The 20,966-nt window shown below is 45.7% G+C and overlaps 1 protein-coding gene across 1 annotated transcript in view; it reads left to right on the forward strand.

Moving 5' to 3' along the window:
• nrg2a (neuregulin 2a) overlaps positions 1–20,966 on the forward strand; it is a gene marked incomplete at both ends in the record, with an annotated part of 135,967 nt that extends 115,001 nt beyond the window's left edge. Inside the window, 4 exons of the mRNA XM_084140744.1 lie at positions 15,373–15,475; positions 15,738–15,861; positions 16,317–16,444; positions 20,288–20,966. Of these exons, the coding sequence (XP_083996870.1) occupies positions 15,373–15,475; positions 15,738–15,861; positions 16,317–16,444; positions 20,288–20,966 (1,034 nt within the window). The remainder of the gene's footprint in view (positions 1–15,372; positions 15,476–15,737; positions 15,862–16,316; positions 16,445–20,287) is intronic.

Below are 20,966 nucleotides of genomic sequence, written 5' to 3' on the forward strand. Positions count from 1 at the left end.
GGGCAGAGGGTAAACCACTAGGAGCAGAGCTCCCCTATGGGGCGGAGCTCCACGATATAGAACAGCACTAGTGGCCCGGGGCGACAGAACTTAACCCAACACCAGCGCTCCACATTGGCAACCCCAGCAAGCATGTCCCTCAACCTCACAATTAAACACAGATTAGAGACTCGTGGAGAATTTGAGCTCGACAGCTCATCCCTCGAAGCTATTGGCTCAGATGTACAGTTAATTTTCAAAATAAAAGAAACACCAACATAAAGTGTCTTAATAGGGCGTTGGGCCACCACAAGCCAGAACAGCTTCAATGCACCTTGGCATAGATTCTACAAGTGTCTGGAACTCTATTGGAGGGATGCAACACCATTCTTCCACGAGAAATTCCATAATTTGGTGTTTTGTTGATGGTGGTGGAAAACGCTGTCTCAGGCGCAGCTCCACTTAAGTTGAGATCTGGTGATTGAGACACACACACAAACACACACACACCATTTAAACCCTGTATGCTCCCATAGACTCCTCTTTCAAAGTCACTGAGATCTCTTCTTCTAGCCAACATAATGGGCAACTGGGCATTTTTATGCAAAACCCTAAGCATGATGGGATGTTAATTGCTTAATTAACTCAGGAACCACACCTGTGTGGAAGCACCTGCTTTCAATATACTTTGTACCCCTCATTTACTCAAGTGTTTCCTTTATTTTGGCACTTACCTGTATGTCTGCATACTGTGTGGGATCATGTTTTTGTGGCCCACTCAGCATTGCTATGTTCCCCAGTGTTTACACATCAACATGACCCCTGCGTTAACTAGTATTTATCCAAGAGGGGATTTTTTAAGGGCAGTTTATATCTCCAAAAGGGATTGACATTAACAAAATACAAATCTGTGTCTGACTCCTTGTAGCTCTTGAAATTTCACGAAGGGTTATAGTGATTCTCTAGTAGGGTTATAGTGATTCTCTAGTGGGGTTATAGTGATTCTCTAGTAGGGTTATAGTGGTTCTCTAGTAGGGTTATAGTGATTCTCTAGTAGGGTTATAGTGATTCTCTAGTAGGGTTATAGTGGTTCTCTAGTAGGGTTATAGTGATTCTCTAGTAGGGTTATAGTGATTCTCTAGTAGGGTTATAGTGGTTCTCTAGTAGGGTTATAGTGATTCTCTAGTAGGGTTATAGTGATTCTCTAGTAGGGTTATAGTGGTTCTCTAGTAGGGTTATAGTGATTCTCTAGTAGGGTTATAGTGATTCTCTAGTAGGGTTATAGTGATTATCTAGTAGGGTTATAGTGATTCTCTAGTAGGGTTATAGTGGTTCTCTAGTAGGGTTATAGTGATTCTCTAGTAGGGTTATAGTGATTCTCTAGTAGGGTTATAGTGATTATCTAGTAGGGTTATAGTGATTCTCTAGTAGGTTTATAGTGATTCTCTAGTAGGGTTATAGTGATTCTCTAGTAGGGTTATAGTGATTCTCTAGTGGGGTTATAGTGATTCTCTAGTAGGGTTATAGTGGTTATTTTGTTTCGCATGAAAACAGGGAAATGTATGATATGCAATTAGAAAGTCTACACTCTACAGCAGGGTTCTTCAATCCTGGTCCTGGAGGGCCGAGACACCTCTGTTTTTCATCCTCTCCTTCTAATCAGGGGCTAATTCAGACCTGGGACACCAGGTGAGTGCAATTAACTACCAGGTAGAAATAAAAAACAGAAGTGTTTCGGCCCTCCAGGACCAGGATTGAAGAACCCTGCTCTACAGTATATGATCAAACATTGGGCCTCCTGTTTCCATGGCATGTCATGGCATATGATTTATAGTATAACAGTATTGTAGATTTCTACAGTGCATATCCATCAACATCATGTCTTTGCAAGTCAGCCTTGTGTGGATTTCAGAATGACAGCGCTCCTGTATACTGTTCCGTTGCAAAATGTATAACATATGTAATGTAAGCACCTGCAGATCTTTACCAGAGCCTATGCATACAGCCTGGTACTGTACTGAACCATACTGTATGTGCCAGCAGGTTATGTGAGCTCTCTCACTCTACATCGACATCTATCTTACTGTAATGTTATGTTTAACCTTCAACTCAATGAAGTCCATGGAGTTGCACAATTTCCTCTCTTTTCAAGAAGTGTATTCATTGTCAACTCTAGTCGGCAGAGCCAAGCCTTTTTTCCTCAAATGACATGCTGAGACGACCTACGAAGGGTGTGTGGTTGACATTTTGGAAAGATATCCACAATTAAAATACTGTCAAAACATCAAAGCAGACCAAACATTTAATAAACATCAGGACCAACCAGGGATATAATTCATTAATTACATTAGACCATTTATCTTCATCTTATCCTTAGAAATACCCCAACAATTCCCAGCCATGCATAACCCCTTTGAGAGAGGACCTTTGCGTGTACACACAAGAGTAGCATTGGAAACAAGCTTGAGGCTCCACTGATAATAACGTGAATGAGAAAAGGCAGACAGAGGGGGTGAAGCTCCACCCTCTCTCCACCATCTCCCAGTGCGTGATCTGACATGTGTAATTTCATTCAGAGAGCATACTGGAGAGGAGGCCATTTCTGTACACCAATTTCCTCTAAACATACACATGCCTGTCTGTCACAGTTTCAAGTGTGCTTGTTGGCTACATTTTCCAAACAGTTTTCTTGACCTGCTAGAATAGGAGTCTCCCATTTCTAATGACTGTATTGATTCCCTTGTGTGATTACCCTACAGTGTAGATTAATGGAGGAGACTGTTGAGCCACTGTAATATACATCTAGCCTCTCCAGCATATATGGGCTAGTAATGCAATCCTCATCATGCTGTGAAGTTAGTTTTGAGGCCAAAACAGAACTAGGACATATAGAATCCCCTCCAGCCCTACACACTCTCTCTCCGAACCTCATCCATCCATCCACTTATCCATCCATCCCACTTCCCTCCTCCTATCAGGGCGTCTCCCCTACCCCAGACATCCCATTGACGGCTGTACAAAAAGCTGGACCCCCTCAGCCCCCCCAAGAGCACGTTGTCATGACAACAGCTGGGATTTGCTGCAACCCGACTAGAGCAAGAGAGCTGTCAGAGATATGGGCTCAGCAGCTGGAATGGTGCAGCCTTTCTCCACTTCTCCCTATGCAATATAATCCCCCCCCCTCCAAAGCTGATTGGATAACTTTGTTTTGCGGATGAGGGGAAACATCACCTTAGCTTAGTCAATAGTATCAAGGTGCTGATGGTCCTTAGATGAGGTTGGTGGACTGATTGCTGAGATGGACTCTGTCTTCACTAATACATGTATCCCTCATCACAGGCTTCACGTCTCATACCGTCACACAGGCCTTCCATCACATACAGAACATACACTTACTGTCTATCAGTCAGCCCCTCCCACTCCCATGACACGGTTATAATGTAACACTTTAGAGTGAATTGATCTGATTTTGTATTCCCATGGTTTACAGGTAAGGTTTTTATGTTAACATGTCATTGGACATGATACCATGGTAACATGTCATGTCCTATCAAATGTCTCCTGAATCTGAATGGAGTTGCCTGTGTTGAATGGAACATTAACATTGGACTGTGCTGCCATGTAGTGAGTACCAGAAGAAGTAACATCTAACATCCCTTATGATATGGAAGATAGATTTAATTAAATAATACATTCAAATCTATTAACTGGACGACTAATCTATACTTAAAAACGATCTATGTTCTTGTGCTAGAGACCCATCTGTCGTGGTAATATAATGTTTCATTAGCTAAGTAGTGCACTATGTCTTAATCTGCCCTTAATGGATGGCCCAGAGATCCCATCTTGTCATTATGGCAGTGAGTTTTGTGGATATCTGGTTTTGCATGCTCTAGTCTAGTCTAACTGCTTGCTGTTGTTTTGTCTGCTTGTCTTGTGTCTGTCTGTGGTGCTTGTTTGGATGTCTTGATGGTCTTATCTTGATGTTGTCCAGCTCTGTCCTGTTACTGTAACTGTTACTCATGACTCACCATCCATGTCTCAGACTGTCCCGTCAGTCCTGTCGCTCAGTGCCCATACTGTGTATGTATATCTGTTGTTTATCTATGTTGGAAGGCGTCTCTCCTAAACTGTTCTCCTCTTCTTTTTTTTTTTTCCAACTGTCAACTTTCTGCAATGGCAGAGCATCTTGGGATTGAATTTATGGGTATGGAACAATCCTTAATTTTGATTCCCAGCTTGAGTAGAGCAGTGTACTATATCTCCTTCCGTTCCGTTTGACATGCTTCCATTCCCTCTGTCAGGTTGACTCTAAAGAAAATGGTCTGATTGATTAACCAATCAATCAGTCAATCAACCATAACAGTAACTCATTGGGCTGAAAAATGCACTGGTCATGCCCTGTGGCGCTGACCCTCCCTCTAACATTACCTGATCTGCAGCTGGCCCGCCCTCTAACATTACCTGATCTGAAGCTGGCCCTCCCTCTAACATTACCTGATCTGCAGCTGGCCCGCCCTATAACATTACCTGATCTGCAGCTGACCCGCCCTCTAACATTACCTGATCTGCAGCTGGCCCGCCCTCTAACATTACCTGATCTGCAGCTGGCCCGCCCTCTAACATTACCTGATCTGCAGCTGACCCGCCCTCTAACATTACCTGATCTGCAGCTGGCCCGCCCTCTAACATTACCTGATCTGCAGCTGGCTGTCCCTCTAACGTTACCTGATCTGCAGCTGGCCCTCCCTCTAACATTACCTGATCTGTAGCTGGCCCTCCCTCTAACATTACCGGATCTGCAGCTGGCCCTCCCTCTAACATTACCATGGGTGTCCTGATCTGCAGCCCTCATCACCACATGTACAGTACATGTACGCTGATGATTCAACCATATACGCATCAGCAACCACAGCTAATTAAGTTACTGAAACACTTAACAAAGAGTTGCAGTCTGTTTTGGAATGGGTGGCCACTAATAAACGGGTCCTGAACATCTCTAAAACTAAGAGCATTGTATTTGGTACAAATCATTCCCTAAGTTCTAGACCTCAGCTGAATCTGGTAATGAATGGTGTGGCTGTTGAACAAGTTGAGGAGACTAAATTACTTGGTGTTACCTTAGATTGTAAACTATCATGGTAAAAACATATAGATTCAATGGTTGTAAAGATGGGGAGATGTCTGTCCGTAATAAAGAGATGCTCTGCTTTTTTGACACCACACTCCAAAAAGCAAGTTCTGCAGGCTCTAGTTTTGTCTAATCTTGATTATTGTCCTGTCGTGTGGTCAAGTGCTGCAAGGAAAGACCTAGTTAAGCTGCAGCTGGCCCAAAACAGAGCGGCACATCTCCCTCTTCATTGTAATCAGAGGGCTGATATAAAAACGATGCATGCCAGTCTCTCTTGGCTACGAGTTGAGGAGAGATTGACTGCATCACTTCTTATTTTTATAAGAAACATTAATGTGTTGAAAATCCTAAATTGTTTGCATAGTCAACTTACACACATCTCTGACACACACACTTACCCCACCAGACATGCCACCAGGGTTCTTTTCACAGTCCCCAAATCCAGAACAAATTCAAGAAAGCGTACAGTATTATATAGAGCCATTATTGCATGGAACTCTGTTCCATCTCATATTGCTCAAATAAACAGCAAACCTGGTTTCAAAAAACAGATAAAGCAACACCTCACGGCACAACGCCTCTCCTCTATTTGACCTAGTTAGTTTGTGTGTATGTATTGATATGTAGGCTACGTGTGCCTTTAAAAAAAAAAAAATCTGTCCTTGAGCTGTTCTTGTCTATTAATGTTCTGTATTATGTCATGTTTCATGTTTTGTGTGGACCCCAGGAAGAGTAGCTGCTGCTTTTGCAACAGCTAATGGGGATCCTAATAAAATACCAAATACCAAGGACCATGTAAACAATCTGACAGGACAGCATGAGCAGGTTTCTTGATGAACTGATTTTATGGGGCTATAGACTTGTAGGGCAGGTAGAGTCAATATGACAGCCTGCTTGATTCATGTATCTCCTTATGGAGTAGATTCCCCCTCCATCTATCCTCTCTTCAGGTAGTAGGTTCCCCCTCCATCTATCCTCTCTTCAGGTGATAGGTTCCCCCTCCATCTATCCTCTCTTCAGGTAGTAGGTTCCCCCTCCATCTATCCTCTCTTTAGGTAGTAGATTCCCCCTCCATCTATCCTCTCTTCAGGTGATAGATTCCCCCTCCATCTATCCTCTCTTCAGGTAGTAGGTTCCCCCTCCATCTATCCTCTCTTCAGTAGTAGGTTCCCCCTCCATCTATCATCTCTTCAGGTAGTAGGTTCCCCCTCCATCTATCCTCTCTTCAGGTAGTAAGTTCCCCCTCCACCTATCCTCTCTTCAGGAATTAGGTTCCCCCTCCATCTATCCTCTCTTCAGGTAGTAGATTCCCCCTATATCTATGCTCTCTTCAGGTAGTAGGTTCCCCCTCCATCTATCCTCTCATCAGGTAGTAGATTCCCCCTCCATCTATCCTCTCTTCATGTAGTAGGTTCCCCGTCCATCTATCTTCTCTTCAGGTAGTAGATTCCCCCTCCATCTATCCTCTCTTCAGGTAGTAGATCCCCCCTCCATCTATCCTCTCTTCATGTAGTAGGTTCCCCGTCCATCTATCTTCTCTTCAGGTAGTAGATTCCCCCTCCATCTATCCTCTCTTCAGGTAGTAGATTCCGCCTCCATCTATCCTCTCGTCAGGTAGTATATTCCCCCTCCATCTATCCTCACTTCAATAGTAGATTCCCCCTCCATCTATCCTCTCTTCAGGTAGTAGATTCCCCCTCCATCTATCCTCTATTCAATAGTAGATTCCCCCTCCATCTATCCTATCTTCAGGTAGTATATTCCCCCTCCATCTATCCTCTCATCAGGTAGTAGGTTCCCCCTCCATCTATCCTCTCTTCAGGTAGTAGGTTCCCCCTCCATCTATCCTCTCTTTAGGTAGTAGATTCCCCCTCCATCTATCCTCTCTTCAGGTGATAGATTCCCCCTCCATCTATCCTCTCTTCAGGTAGTAGGTTCCCCCTCCATCTATCCTCTCTTCAGTAGTAGGTTCCCCCTCCATCTATCATCTCTTCAGGTAGTAGGTTCCCCCTCCATCTATCCTCTCTTCAGGTAGTAAGTTCCCCCTCCACCTATCCTCTCTTCAGGAATTAGGTTCCCCCTCCATCTATCCTCTCTTCAGGTAGTAGATTCCCCCTATATCTATGCTCTCTTCAGGTAGTAGGTTCCCCCTCCATCTATCCTCTCATCAGGTAGTAGATTCCCCCTCCATCTATCCTCTCATCAGGTAGTAGGTTCCCCCTCCATCTATCCTCTCTTCAGGTAGTAGGTTCCCCCTCCACCTATCCTCTCTTCAGGAATTAGGTTCCCCCTCCATCTATCCTCTCTTCAGGTAGTAGATTCCCCCTATATCTATGCTCTCTTCAGGTAGTAGGTTCCCCCTCCATCTATCCTCTCTTTAGGTAGTAGATTCCCCCTCCATCTATCCTCTCTTCAGGTGGTAGATTCCCCCTCCATCTATCCTCTCTTCAGGTAGTAGGTTCCCCCTCCATCTATCCTCTCTTCAGGTAGTAGGTTCCCCCTCCATCTATCCTCTCTTTAGGTAGTAGATTCCCCCTCCATCTATCCCCTCTTCAGGTGGTAGATTCCCCCTCCATCTATCCTCTCTTCAGGTAGTAGGTTCCCCCTCCATCTATCCTCTCTTCAGTAGTAGGTTCCCCCTCCATCTATCCTCTCTTCAGGTAGTAGGTTCCCCCTCCATCTATCCTCTCTTCAGGTAGTAGGTTCCCCCTCCACCTATCCTCTCTTCAGGAATTAGGTTCCACTCCATCTATCCTCTATTCAGGTAGTAGATTCCCCCTATATCTATGCTCTCTTCAGGTAGTAGGTTCCCCCTCCATCTATCCTCTCATCAGGTAGTAGATTCCCCCTCCATCTATCCTCTCTTCATGTAGTAGGTTCCCCCTCCATCTATCCTCTCTTCAGTAGTAGATTTCCCCTCCATCTCTCTTCACTTCAGGTAGTAGATTCCCCCTCCATCTCTCTTCTCTTCAGGTAGTAGATTCCCCCTCCATCTATCCTCTCTTCAGGTAGTAGATTCCCCTTCCATCTATCCTCTCGTCAGGTAGTATATTCCCCCTCCATCTATCCTCTCGTTAGGTAGTATATTCCCCCTCCATCTATCCTCACTTCAATAGTAGAGTCCCCCTCCATCTATCCTCTCTTCAGGTAGTATATTCCCCCTCCATCTATCCTCTCTTCAGGTAGTAGATTCCCCCTTCATCTATCCTCTCATCTGGTAGTAGGTTCCCGCTCCATCTATCCTCTCTTCAGGTAGTAGATTCCCCCTACACCTATCCTCTCTTCAGGTAGTATATTCCCCCTCCATCTATCCTCTCTTCAGGTAGTAGATTCCCCCTCCATCTATCCTCTCTTCAGGTAGTATATTCCCCCTCCATCTATCCTCTCTTCAGGTAGTAGATTCCCCCTCAATCTATCCTCTCTTCAGGTAGTAGATTCCCCCTCCATCTATCCTCTCATCAGGGAGTAGATTCCCCCTCCATCTATCCTCTCATCAAGGAGTAGATTCCCCCTCCATCTATCCTCTCTTTAGGTAGTAGATTCCCCCTCCATCTATCCTCTCATCAGGGAGTAGATTCCCCCTCCATCTATCCTCTCATCAGCCCTCCGTCTATCCTCTCATCAGGTAGTAGGTTCCCCCTCCATCTATCCTCTCTTCAGGTAGTAGATTCCCCCTCCATCTATTCTCTCATCAGGGAGTAGATTCCCCCTCCATCTATCCTCACATCAGGTAGTAGATTCTCCCTCCATCTATCCTCTCTTCTGTAGTAGATTTCCTCTCCATCTATCCTATCTTCAGGTAGTATATTCCCCCTCCATCTCTCTTCTCTTCAGGTAGTAGATTCCCTCTCCATCTATCCTCTCTTCAGGTAGTAGATTCCCCCTCCATCTATCCTCACATCAGGGAGTATATTCCCCCTCCATCTATCCTCTCTTCAGGTAGTATATTCCCCCTCCATCTATCCTCTCTTCAGGTAGTCGCTTCCCCCTCCATCTATCCTCTTGTCAGGTAGTATATTCCCCCTCCATCTATCCTCTCATCAGGTAGTAGATTCCCCCTCCATCTATCCTCTCTTCAGGTAGTAGATTCCCCCTCCATCTATCCTCACATCAGGTAGTATAGTCCCCCTCCATCTATCCTCTCTTCATGTAGTAGATTCCCCCTCCATCTATCCTTTCATCAGGTAGTAGATTCCCCCTCCATCTATCTTCTCTTCAGGTAGTAGATTCCCCATCCATCTATCTTCTCTTCAGGTAGTAGATTCCCCCTCCATCTATCCTCTCATCAGCCCTCCATATATCCTCTCATCAGGGAGTAGATTCCTCCTCCATCTATCCTCTCTTCAGATAGTAGATTCCCCCTCCATCTATCCTTTCATCAGGTAGTAGATTCCCCCTCCATCTATCTTCTCTTCAGGTAGTAGATTCCCCCTCCATCTATCTTCTCTTCCAGTAGGAGATTCCCCCTCCATCTATCCTCTCTTTAGGTAGTAGATTCCCCCTCATCTATCCTCTCATCAGGGAGTAGATTCCCCCTCCATCTATCCTCACATCAGGTCGTATAGTCCCCCTCCATCTATCCTCTCTTCATGTAGTAGATTCCCCCTCCATCTATCCTTTCATCAGGTAGTAGATTCCCCCTCCATCTATCTTCTCTTCAGGTAGTAGATTCCCCATCCATCTATCTTCTCTTCAGGTAGTAGATTCCCCCTCCATCTATCCTCTCATCAGCCCTCCATATATCCTCTCATCAGGTAGTAGGTTCCCCCTCCATCTATCCTCTCTTCAGGTAGTAAGTTCCCCCTCCATCTATCCTCTCTTCTGTAGTATATTTCCCCCCATCTATCCTATCTTCAGGTAGTAGATTCCCCCTCCATCTATCCTTTCATCAGATAGTAGATTCCCCCTCCATCTCTCTTCTCTTCAGGTAGTAGATTCCATCTCCATCTATCCTCTCTTCAGGAAGTAGATTCCCCCTCCATCTATCCTCTCATCAGGTAGTAGATTCCCCTTCCATCAATCCTCACATCAGGAAGTAGATTCCCCCTCATCTATCCTCTCTTCAGGTAGTAGATTCCCCCTCCATCTATCTTCTCTTCAGGTAGTAGATTCCCCATCCATCTATCTTCTCTTCAGGTAGTAGATTCCCCCTCCATCTATACTCTCATCAGCCCTCCATATATCCTCTCATCAGGGAGTAGATTCCTCCTCCATCTATCCTCTCTTCAGATAGTAGATTCCCCCTCCATCTATCCTTTCATCAGGTAGTAGATTCCCCCTCCATCTATCTTCTCTTCAGGTAGTAGATTCCCCCTCCATCTATCTTCTCTTCCAGTAGGAGATTCCCCCTCCATCTATCCTCTCTTTAGGTAGTAGATTCCCCCTCATCTATCCTCTCATCAGGGAGTAGATTCCCCCTCCATCTATCCTCACATCAGGTCGTATAGTCCCCCTCCATCTATCCTCTCTTCATGTAGTAGATTCCCCCTCCATCTATCCTTTCATCAGGTAGTAGATTCCCCCTCCATCTATCTTCTCTTCAGGTAGTAGATTCCCCATCCATCTATCTTCTCTTCAGGTAGTAGATTCCCCCTCCATCTATCCTCTCATCAGCCCTCCATATATCCTCTCATCAGGTAGTAGGTTCCCCCTCCATCTATCCTCTCTTCAGGTAGTAAGTTCCCCCTCCATCTATCCTCTCTTCTGTAGTATATTTCCCCCCATCTATCCTATCTTCAGGTAGTAGATTCCCCCTCCATCTCTCTTCTCTTCAGGTAGTAGATTCCATCTCCATCCATCCTCTCTTCAGGAAGTAGATTCCCCCTCCATCTATCCTCTCATCATTTAGTAGATTCCCCTTCCATCAATCCTCACATCAGGAAGTAGATTCCCCCTCATCTATCCTCTCTTCAGGTAGTAGATTCCCCCTCCATCTATCCTCTCTTCAGGTAGTATATTCCCCCTCCATCTATCCTCTCTTCTGCTAGTAGGTTCCCCCTCCATCTATCCTCTCTTCAGGTAGTAGATTCCCCCTCCACCTATCCTCTCTTCAGGTAGTATATTCCCCCTCCATCTATCCTCTCATCAGGTAGTAGATTCCCCCTCCATCTATCCTCTCTTCAGGTAGTAGATTCCCCCTCCATCTATCCTCTCTTCAGGTAGTAGATTCCCCCTCCATCTATCCTCTCTTCAATAGTAGATTCCCCCTCCATCTATCCTCTCTTCAGGTAGTAGATTCCCCCTCCATCTATCCTCTCTTCAGGTAGTAGATTCCCCCTCCATCTATCCTCTCTTCAGGTAGTAGATTCCCCCTCCATCTATCCTCTCTTCAGGTAGTAGATTCCCCCTCCATCTATCCTCTCATCAGGTAGTAGATTCCCCCTCCATCTATCCTCTCATCAGGTAGTAGATCCCCCCTCCATCTATCCTCTATTCAGGTAGTAGATTGCCCCTCCATCTATCCTCTCTTCAATAGTAGATTCTCCCTCCATCTATCCTCTCATCAGGTAGTAGATTCCCCCTCCATCTATCCTCTCTTCAGGTAGTAGGTTCCCCCTCCATCTATCCTCTCTTCAGGTAGTAGATTCCCCCTCCATCTATCCTCTCTTCAGGTAGTAGATTCCCCCTCCATCTATCCTCTCTTCAATAGTAGATTCCCCCTCCATCTATCCTCTCATCAGGTAGTAGATTCCCCCTCCATCTATCCTCTCATCAGGTAGTAGATTCCCCCTCCATCTATCCTCTCTTCAGGTAGTAGATTCCCCCTCCATCTATCCTCTCTTCAGGTAGTATATTCCCCCTCCACCTATCCTCTCTTCAATAGTAGATTCCCCCTCCATCTATCCTCTCATCAGGTAGTAGGTTACCCCTCCATCTATCCTCTCATCAATAGTAGATTCCCCCTCCATCTATCCTCTCATCAGGTAGTAGATTCCCCCTCCATCTATCCTATCTTCAGGTAGTATATTCCCCCTCCATCTATCCTCACTTCAGGTAGTAGATTTCCCCTCCATCTCTCTTCTCTTCAGGTAGTAGATTCCATCTCCATCTATCCTCACTTCAGGTAGTATAATCCCCCTCCATCTATCCTCTCTTCAGGTAGTCGCTTCCCCCTCCATCTATCCTCTTGTCAGGTAGTAGATTCCCCCTCCATCTATCCTTTCATCAGGTAGTAGATTCCCCCTCCATCTATCCTCTCTTCAGGTAGTAGATTCCCCCTCATCTATCCTCTCTTCAGGTAGTAGATTCCCCCTCCATCTATCCTCTCTTCAGGTAGTATTTTCCCCCTCCATCTATCCTCTCATCAGGGAGTAGATTTCCTTCCATCTATCCTCTCATCAGGTAGTAGATTCCCCCTCCATCTATCCTCTCATCAGGGAGTAGATTTCCCTCCATCTATCCTCTCATCAGGGAGTAGATTTCCCCTCCATCTACCTCTCATCAGGGAGTAGATTCCCCCTCCATCTATCCTCTCATCAGGGAGTAGATTTCCCCTCCATCTACCTCTCATCAGGGAGTAGATTCCCCCTCCATCTATCCTCTCTTTAGGTAGTAGATTCCCCCTCCATCTATCCTCTCATTAGGGAGTAGATTCCCCCTCCATCTATCCTCTCTTTAGGTAGTCGATTCCCCCTCCATCTATCCTCTCCTTAGGTAGTCGATTCCCCCTCCATCTATCCTCTCCTTAGGTAGTAGATTCCCCCTCCATCTATCCTCTCCTTAGGTAGTAGATTCCCCCTCCATCTATCCTCTCCTTAGGTAGTAGATTCCCCCTCCATCTATCCTCTCATCAGGAGGTAGTGGTGTCCTACTAGAGTCTGACTCCCTCTGGAATCTCTCCGGGGTTGATGACGTGATCTGCGTGAGCCTCCATGGCTCTACTGTTTACTTCAGAATAAACAGTACTTCGTTTCATGTGATTCTGTTAGCACACACCGGGTTTTTGTTAACACTAGTGTGAATATGATTACATTACTCAGGAAGAGTTGTATCACTTCTTAGCCCTCCTTAGACACATAAACATACACCTCTCTCTCTCTCTCTCTCTCTCTCTCTCTCTCTCTCTCTCTCTCTCTCTCTCTCTCTCTCTCTCTCTCTCTCTCTCTCTCTCTCTCTCTCTCTCTCTCTCTCTCTCTCTCTCTCTCTCTCTCTCTCTCTCTCTCTCTCTCTCTCTCTCTCTCGTATATATGCACACACACTGGTCTGTAGTCCCTGTACTGTACTTTTAATTGACAGTGATGGTACATGTTTTAATAATACACCTATTAAAAAGCAGGAGCTGTACCACGTTTCAACTTGTATTAGCCAAACGTCAGAATCCATTGTCGCATCATTGAGACACAGACAGGAGCTCAGGATGAGTGCTGCAAACAGGACACCCATTTCCTCTCTATCAACCAGGATCAGGCAGGATATTCCTCCGAGATTAGCTTTGTGTTCTCCCCTCCTCTAGCTCTGTCTCCTGTTAGCATGCTATGCCTGGTTTACAGTTGACTGTCCCTTCCCCAACATCCATGCTGCTCATATTAACTGCATTCTCCTCATCTCCTCAACACTTCACCTCTAACCTGTATCCTCCTCTCATTTGAAACCTCACTATATTTGTTTGTAAGTCGACCTGCTCTGTTCTGCCTGTGCCCGTCAATTACTTTACTTTGGTTAAAAAACTGTCTGTAAAAGTAAAATGCTTTGTGTGACTAGACTCTTTTTTATTAAGTGACTGTGGTATGTGCATGTCATACCTTATTTAGAGCATAAAGAAATAGTCTGTTCTTTAAGGACCTCCTTTCCCAAGAAATGTGCCGTGATACCGTAGTTTACTGTTTTCTTATGAGACCTCACTGTACACCTCACTGTACAAGAAAAAAGTCATTCAGGTAAATTTGTATGAGGCTCCGAGAATGTATATATTGCCGTTTCCCGTCACTGTTGAAAATTCTTCATAGCTAGATATGGCATAAATATTGCTGTTTATACTAGCCTTGGTGATTCATTTATAGTGTCAGAAAACTGAGTTGCAGCGATAGGCTGATGCAAAATAGCCCATGCTGCTTCTGCTGCTGCTGGTAAATGGAGGGAGTGGATGAGAGCAGGGCAACCTCAGATGGGAGGAGCTGTACAAATGCAATTAATTTTTATTTCATTATTTATCACAGGCCCACTACCTATTTCCCCCTGGCCTGCTCCCTCGTTCCCTCCACTCTCCCCTGGTTAAGCCATATCCTCCCCTCCTCACAGGAACATTTTTATGGGAAAGCAAAGAGGTTAAAAATATGTTTTAGTAAATGTTTTGTTGATCACCAAAAAAAAAAGAAGTAACATGTAATAACAATCGTTTCAAAAATTTGATTTATTTTTGATTTATTTGTTTTATATTTGAGGGCGTTGAATGCAGAGCATATTTAAAGCCTGCAGGGACCCCTTAACTGCGGTTCTGCTTGTGTGAGTGCCTCTGTGTAAAATGGTCTAGCAGAATTGACAGTGAGAGGATGAGAGGCCTCTGTGTAGCAGAATGTTGATCTGATGGGCTTTCAGTCAGAAGCGACCCCGTGGATGAATGAGGCACTCCTACAATCAGAGTAGCAGATTTGGGACAGCTCGTCTGTGTCGAGCTGTTTTGTGTGGACCTCCATTTTAGATAGACGCTTCTATAACAGTGATCCATACCAGTGACATGTGTTACAGTAAACCCAGCCCAGCCATTCACAATGAGCAACATACAATGCTGCAGTAATTAAAACAAATTTAATAATCTACATTTCTAGCGAATGCTGTACAAATTCCCAATTAATGCCAGTCATCTAAATTTAGAAATTTCTAGCACATTTCTAGCGAATGCTTTCCCCCAGGCATCTTGTTTGATTAAGGATGTTGAAACAATAATGATTCCAGTAATAACTATGAATATTTACTAGCGTCAACTGGCTTTTGTTCAACAGCCATTATGATGAAGGGTTGGAGTTTAACTGTAATCTAGTTCAGGTCCAGAGCCTTCAACACAGCCATACAGTATGTCTACTTTGATACATGTAAAGAGTGAGAGCAGCATCTGCTTAGTGTAGGAGTGTAGAAGCTGTGGGAGCCAGGAGGAGGACTAGGGCATCAGAGACATGGTGGAAAGGATTTAGATGATATGTAAACTTGCTCCTTCAAGGGACTGATGTTTTTTTTTTTTTTTTTTACTTTTCTCTGTGTGTGTGTGTGTGTGTGTGTGTGTGTGTGTGTGTGTGCGCGCGCGTGTGTGTGTGTGTGTGTGTCCATAGAAGCGGAAGAGCTCTACCAGAAAAGAGTCCTGACAATCACGGGTATCTGCGTGGCTCTACTGGTGGTTGGCATTGTGTGTGTGGTGGCCTACTGCAAAACCAAGTAAGTCAGCCCAGGACAGTATAGGTCCAGCCAGGGCCTGTGTGTTAGATAGACGCTAGCATAGAGTATCGGTCCAGCCAGGGCCTGTGTGTTAGATAGACGCTAGCATAGAGTATCGGTCCAGCCAGGGCCTGTGTGTTAGATAGACGCTAGCATAGAGTATCGGTCCAGCCAGGGCCTGTGTGTTAAATAGACGCTAGCATAGACTGTTGGCTCAGCTCCAGGGCTATATGAGAGTGACTGGGGCTATTCTCCTCCATAGGAGACAGAGGAAGAAGATGCACAATCACCTGCAGCAGAACATGTGTGCAGATCACCCCAACCGGAACCTAGCGAACGGACCCAATCACCCAGGACCTGGCCCTGAGGAGATACCCATGGTAGATGTGAGTCACACACACATTGATTCCCTTACTGACTTTTCTGTCGTCGATTAATGAATGAATGGAAGGGTGGATGGGTTGTTTTCTGATTGATATGTTCGTCTGAGTTTCATAGGATACATTATTTTACTTTCCTATAGTGGAGCATGAGTACTCTCTTGAAGGGTAGCGATGTCACAGGTTAACTGCCAACAGTAACTAAACCTCTCCCTTCAGAACACACACACACACAGACACACACACAGAGACACACACAGAGACACACACAGAGAGACACACACACACACACACACACACACACACACACACATGGTCAATCAGTGGAGTTTCAAATCTGTCAGGACAGATTTAGCAACAGTCTTTGTGGTAGTATTGTGCGTAAAGTTCAACATGATGACGGGCAATTACATAATTCCCCTCCATACCATCTCTCCAACCCTTTCCTCTGTGTGTTTTAGTACATCTCTAAGAATGTGCCTGCAACGGAGCGAGTCATAGGGCATGGACCAGAGGACTCATTCCCCGGCAGCCATGCATCTTCCAGATCTCACAACTCCTCTACCCATGCCCATTCATCCACTCACAGGTAACCCCTCAACATCCCCTCACTGCACACACCACAGGTAAATGTTTTGACACACAGGAAAATACACAATGGACCATATCCTGGTTGAACCCTATGTTTTGGTCCTCTCTTGTCTCAGACACGAGGAGCGGACGTGGAGCCTGGAGCGGACTGACAGTGTCCTCTCAGATTCACCAGGCATGATGTCGTCCTCCGTGGGGACCAGTAGGTGCAACAGTCCTGCGTGCATGGAGGCCAGGGCTAGGCGTGCCGCACACTGTGGCTCTACTGTGCCCCACCGGCCGGGCCTGCACTACGGAGACTCATTTGATTCGCTGGGGGACTCTCCACACAGCGACAGGTGGGAAGGGAACAGGCCTCTCTCTGTGGTTATGGCACTGGGGCATATTCTAGTGCCCACCGTAGGAGGCCTCGTTTTACAGCTGGCTCTCTATCAGCCCCTGGAGGCCAGCGACGGTACTTTGAAAGAGTCAATGGCAAATTCTTCTCTACCATAGGCAGACATGATGAGATAGGCCTGCTGTAGGACAGGCAGGTCTAAAAATTGCTACTATTCTTGTGTCCTGTTCTGATAAAGGAAGGATAAGGTAGGTATATACAAGTTAAGTTATATATCCAGTTGCTGTATTAAGGTTAAAAGTATTTTGAGGGTAAAATCTGGTCGGCAGGAGAGAGCCCACAGCCAGCTGTATTTCTCAAGTGAAGAATCTGCTGTGTCAAGCTTACTGTACTGTACTCCCCTAAATCTGTATGGTAGCTAAACAGGAGGCTGGATACCGTAAGGACTTCATTAAGACATGGAGAGTAGAACAACAGATCTGATCTCTGGGGTGGAGCTCTAGCTAGCTCAGGGGTGGGCACCTCCAGTCCTCGGGGGCCTGATTGGTGTCACAGTTTTGCCCCAGCCCCAGCTAACACACCTGACTCCAATAATCACCTAATCATGATCTTCAGTTTAGAATGCAATTAGTTTAATCAGCTGTGTTTGCTAGGGATGGGTCAAAAGTGTGACACCAATCAGGCCCCCGAGGACTGGAGTTGCCCACCCCTGAGCTAGCAGGTCTCTGGTGTGGGCTGTGGTCGTCAACTCTACTGTGATCTCCGCCCTGGGTTGCTGTATGCCGAAAGATTGAGCACAGATATTATTGTAGGGACACATCTTCATCTTCACCGGAGGTTTAGAGAAGTGTACATAACTTCTATTTAGTCATTTTAGCTGGAAACCAATGACCACACATTTTTTTCATTTATAGATGCCCTATGCAGAAATGGCCATTTCCTGGTTGCTAAAATTCTAATAGGTTGCTTAATTTCCGTTTATGTGACAAAACAATCAAGTATAGTGGAGTAAAGAATCATTGTACCATCTAAACCGCTGTGAATTATATTTTCCCTCACCAAAAATATTGTATTTTCAGCGGTTTGAAGCTGGTCTACAAAACCCGAAAGTAAAAGACGCAAAAACAAAACTTAAGAACGGGAAGCATAGAAATTACGTACAGTGAGGGAAAAAAGTATTTGATCCCCTGCTGATTTTGTATGTTTACCCACTGACAAAGAAATGATCAGTCTATAATTTTAATGGTAGGTTTATTTGAACAGTGAGAGACAGAATAACAACAAAAAAGTCCAGAAAAGCGCATGTCAAAAATGTTATAAATTGATTTGCATTTTAATGAGGGAAATAAGTATTTCACCCCCTCTCAATCAGAAAGATTTCTGGCTCCCAGGTGTCTTTTATACAGGTAACGAGCTGAGATTAGGAGCACACTCTTTTCTCAGCTTGTTACCTGTAGAAAAGAGACCTGTCCACAGAAGCAATCAATCAATCAGATTCCAAACTCTCCTCCATGGCCAAGACCAAAGAGCTCTCCAAGGATGTCAGGGACAAGATTGTAGACCTACACAAGGCTGGAATGGGCTACAAGACCATCGCCAAGCAGCTTGGTGAGAAGGTGACAACAGTTGGTGTGATTATTCGCAAATGTAAGAAACACAAAATAACTGTCAATCTCCCTCGGCCTGGGGCTCCATGCAAGATCTCACCTCGTGGAGTTGCAATGATCATGAGAACGGTGAGGAATCAGCCCAGAACTACATGGGAGGATCTTGTCAATGATCTCAAGGCAGCTGGGACCATAGTCGCCAAGAAAACAATTGGTAACACACTACGCCGTGAAGGACTGAAATCCTGCAGTGCCAGCAAGGTCCCCCTGCTCAAGAAAGCACATATACAGGCCCGTCTGAAGTTCGCCAATGAACATCTGAATGATTCAGAGGAGAACTGGGTGAAAGTGTTGTGGTCAGATGAGACCAAAATGGAGATCTTTGGCATCAACTCAACTCGCCTTGTTTGGAGGAGGAGGAATGCTGCCTATGACCCCAAGAACACCATAACCACCGTCAAACATGGAGGTGGAAACATTATGCTTTGGGGGTGTTTTTCTGCTAAGGGGACAGGACAACTTCACCGCATCAAAGGGACGATGGACGGGGCCATGTAACGTCAAATCTTGGGTGAGAACCTCCTTCCCTCAGCCAGGGCATTGAAAATGGGTCGTGGATGGGTATTCCAGCATGACAATGACCCAAAACACACGGCCAAGGCAACAAAGGAGTGGCTCAAGAAGAAGCACATTAAGGTCCTGGAGTGGCCTAGCCAGTCTCCAGACCTTAATCCCATAGAAAATCTGTGGAGGGAGCTGAAGGTTCGAGTTGCCAAACGTCAGGCTCGAAACCTTAATGACTTGGAGAAGATCTGCAAAGAGGAGTGTGACAAAATCCCTCCTGATATGTGTGCAAACCTGGTAGCCAACTACAAGAAATGTCTGACCTCTGTGATTGCCAACAAGGGTTTTGCCACCAAGTACTAAGTCATGTTGTGCAGAGGGGTCAAATACTTATTTCCCTCATTAAAATGCAAATCAATTTATAACATTTTTGACATGTGTTTTTCTGGATTATTTTGTTATTATTCTGTCTCTCACTGTTCAAATAAACCTACCATTACAATTATAGACTGATCATTTCTTAGTCAGTGGGAAAACATACAAAATCAGCAGGGGATCAAATACTTTTTTCCCTCACTGTACATAGAACAGATTTAACACTTCTTAGATTTGCTATAATCACATTTCTATGTGAATTTGGTAAGGTCGCCCAAAAAGGTACATGTTGCAGATTTAATATTTTAGTTTTTGAGTGTTTGAGTTAGTGAGAGTGAGCTCATCTATAGATGGCTACAGTAGGCTATAATGAACATTTGACTGAACAGTAGTGCCAGGCAGCATCGCAGTGCTAAACTTAACAGGATTACAGTGGAACAGTGATTAACTTTATTTTAGATTTGCCTTTGGATCTTTCAGATGCTTTCTCCTAAAGCGTGTACTGTATTTTTCCCTAGTGCCATAGAACATATGAAGGTAGAGGGACTGTACTGGGGGAGAGGGACACTAGTCAAATGGGACATATCAACACATTGTACAATATAAAAATAAAACAGCACCTCAAAACTCAACACAACACGCACCCTGATGTTTTCCCTAGATATAGCCCTCTCTAAGGCTAAAGGTCACATTAACCAATAAACACATTCAGTAACATAACAAATATGTAGAAAACTGACTGAATGCAAACAGGATGTCACAAACACCATCCACACACAACTGACAAACCTCTGCACACTGACTCAACAACATCTCTTACTGCTGTTTGTGGATGGTGGGTCCCTGTCCCACGTCACTCTGTTAGACATGACATCTAACTGGGCTACTGCTGTTTGGCCTGGTCCTCTCCCTGTCCTTCTCCTCCCCGCTCCCCACCCTACCTTCACCCTCATTACAGCTATGTGTCGGCCCTGACAACGCCGGCCCGTCTCTCTCCGGTGGACTTCCATTACTCGCTGCCCCCGCAGGTGCCTACCTTCCAGATCACCTCCCCCAACACCAGCCAGGCCATGTCCCTGCCACCCGCCGCCCACACCCCCTACCCCCTGGAGGACGACCAGCCTCTGCTGCGGCGCTACCAGGTGCCCCTGCACGACATCCAGCGTCAGGAGCCTTACCGGCAGCAGCGCCACACCTACCTGAACGACAGCACGGGCAGCCTGGCCTCTAGTCCCTACCGCCTGGCTGAGGAAGAAGACTACGAGACCACACAGGAGTACCTCTCCTGCCTGGAACAACCAAAGAAAAGTGGGACAGGCAGCGGTGGTGGTGGGGGTCGGGGTGGGGGTCGGCGCTTGCGAAGGTCCAGACTGAACGGCTACGTAGCGCCGCGAGGATACGAGGCGTCACGGGACTACGGCTCTCGCAGCTGCCTGACGGACAGCGAGTCGGAGGAGGAGGGCGAGAGCACGCCCTTCCTTAGTATGCAGAATATGAACGCCGAGCCCTCCACCATCTGCAGGCCGGCCAACATTCGGACTTCTCAGTCGCACTCTTCGGGGCGGCACGGTGCACGCGGGACTGTACAGACCAGACAGACGCACTCACGGTCCAAACCGGACAATGTACCCCATTAA

This window comes from Coregonus lavaretus (genome assembly GCF_964263955.1).
Source record: "Coregonus lavaretus genome assembly, chromosome: 24".
In the NCBI taxonomy this organism is placed as follows: domain Eukaryota; kingdom Metazoa; phylum Chordata; class Actinopteri; order Salmoniformes; family Salmonidae; genus Coregonus; species Coregonus lavaretus.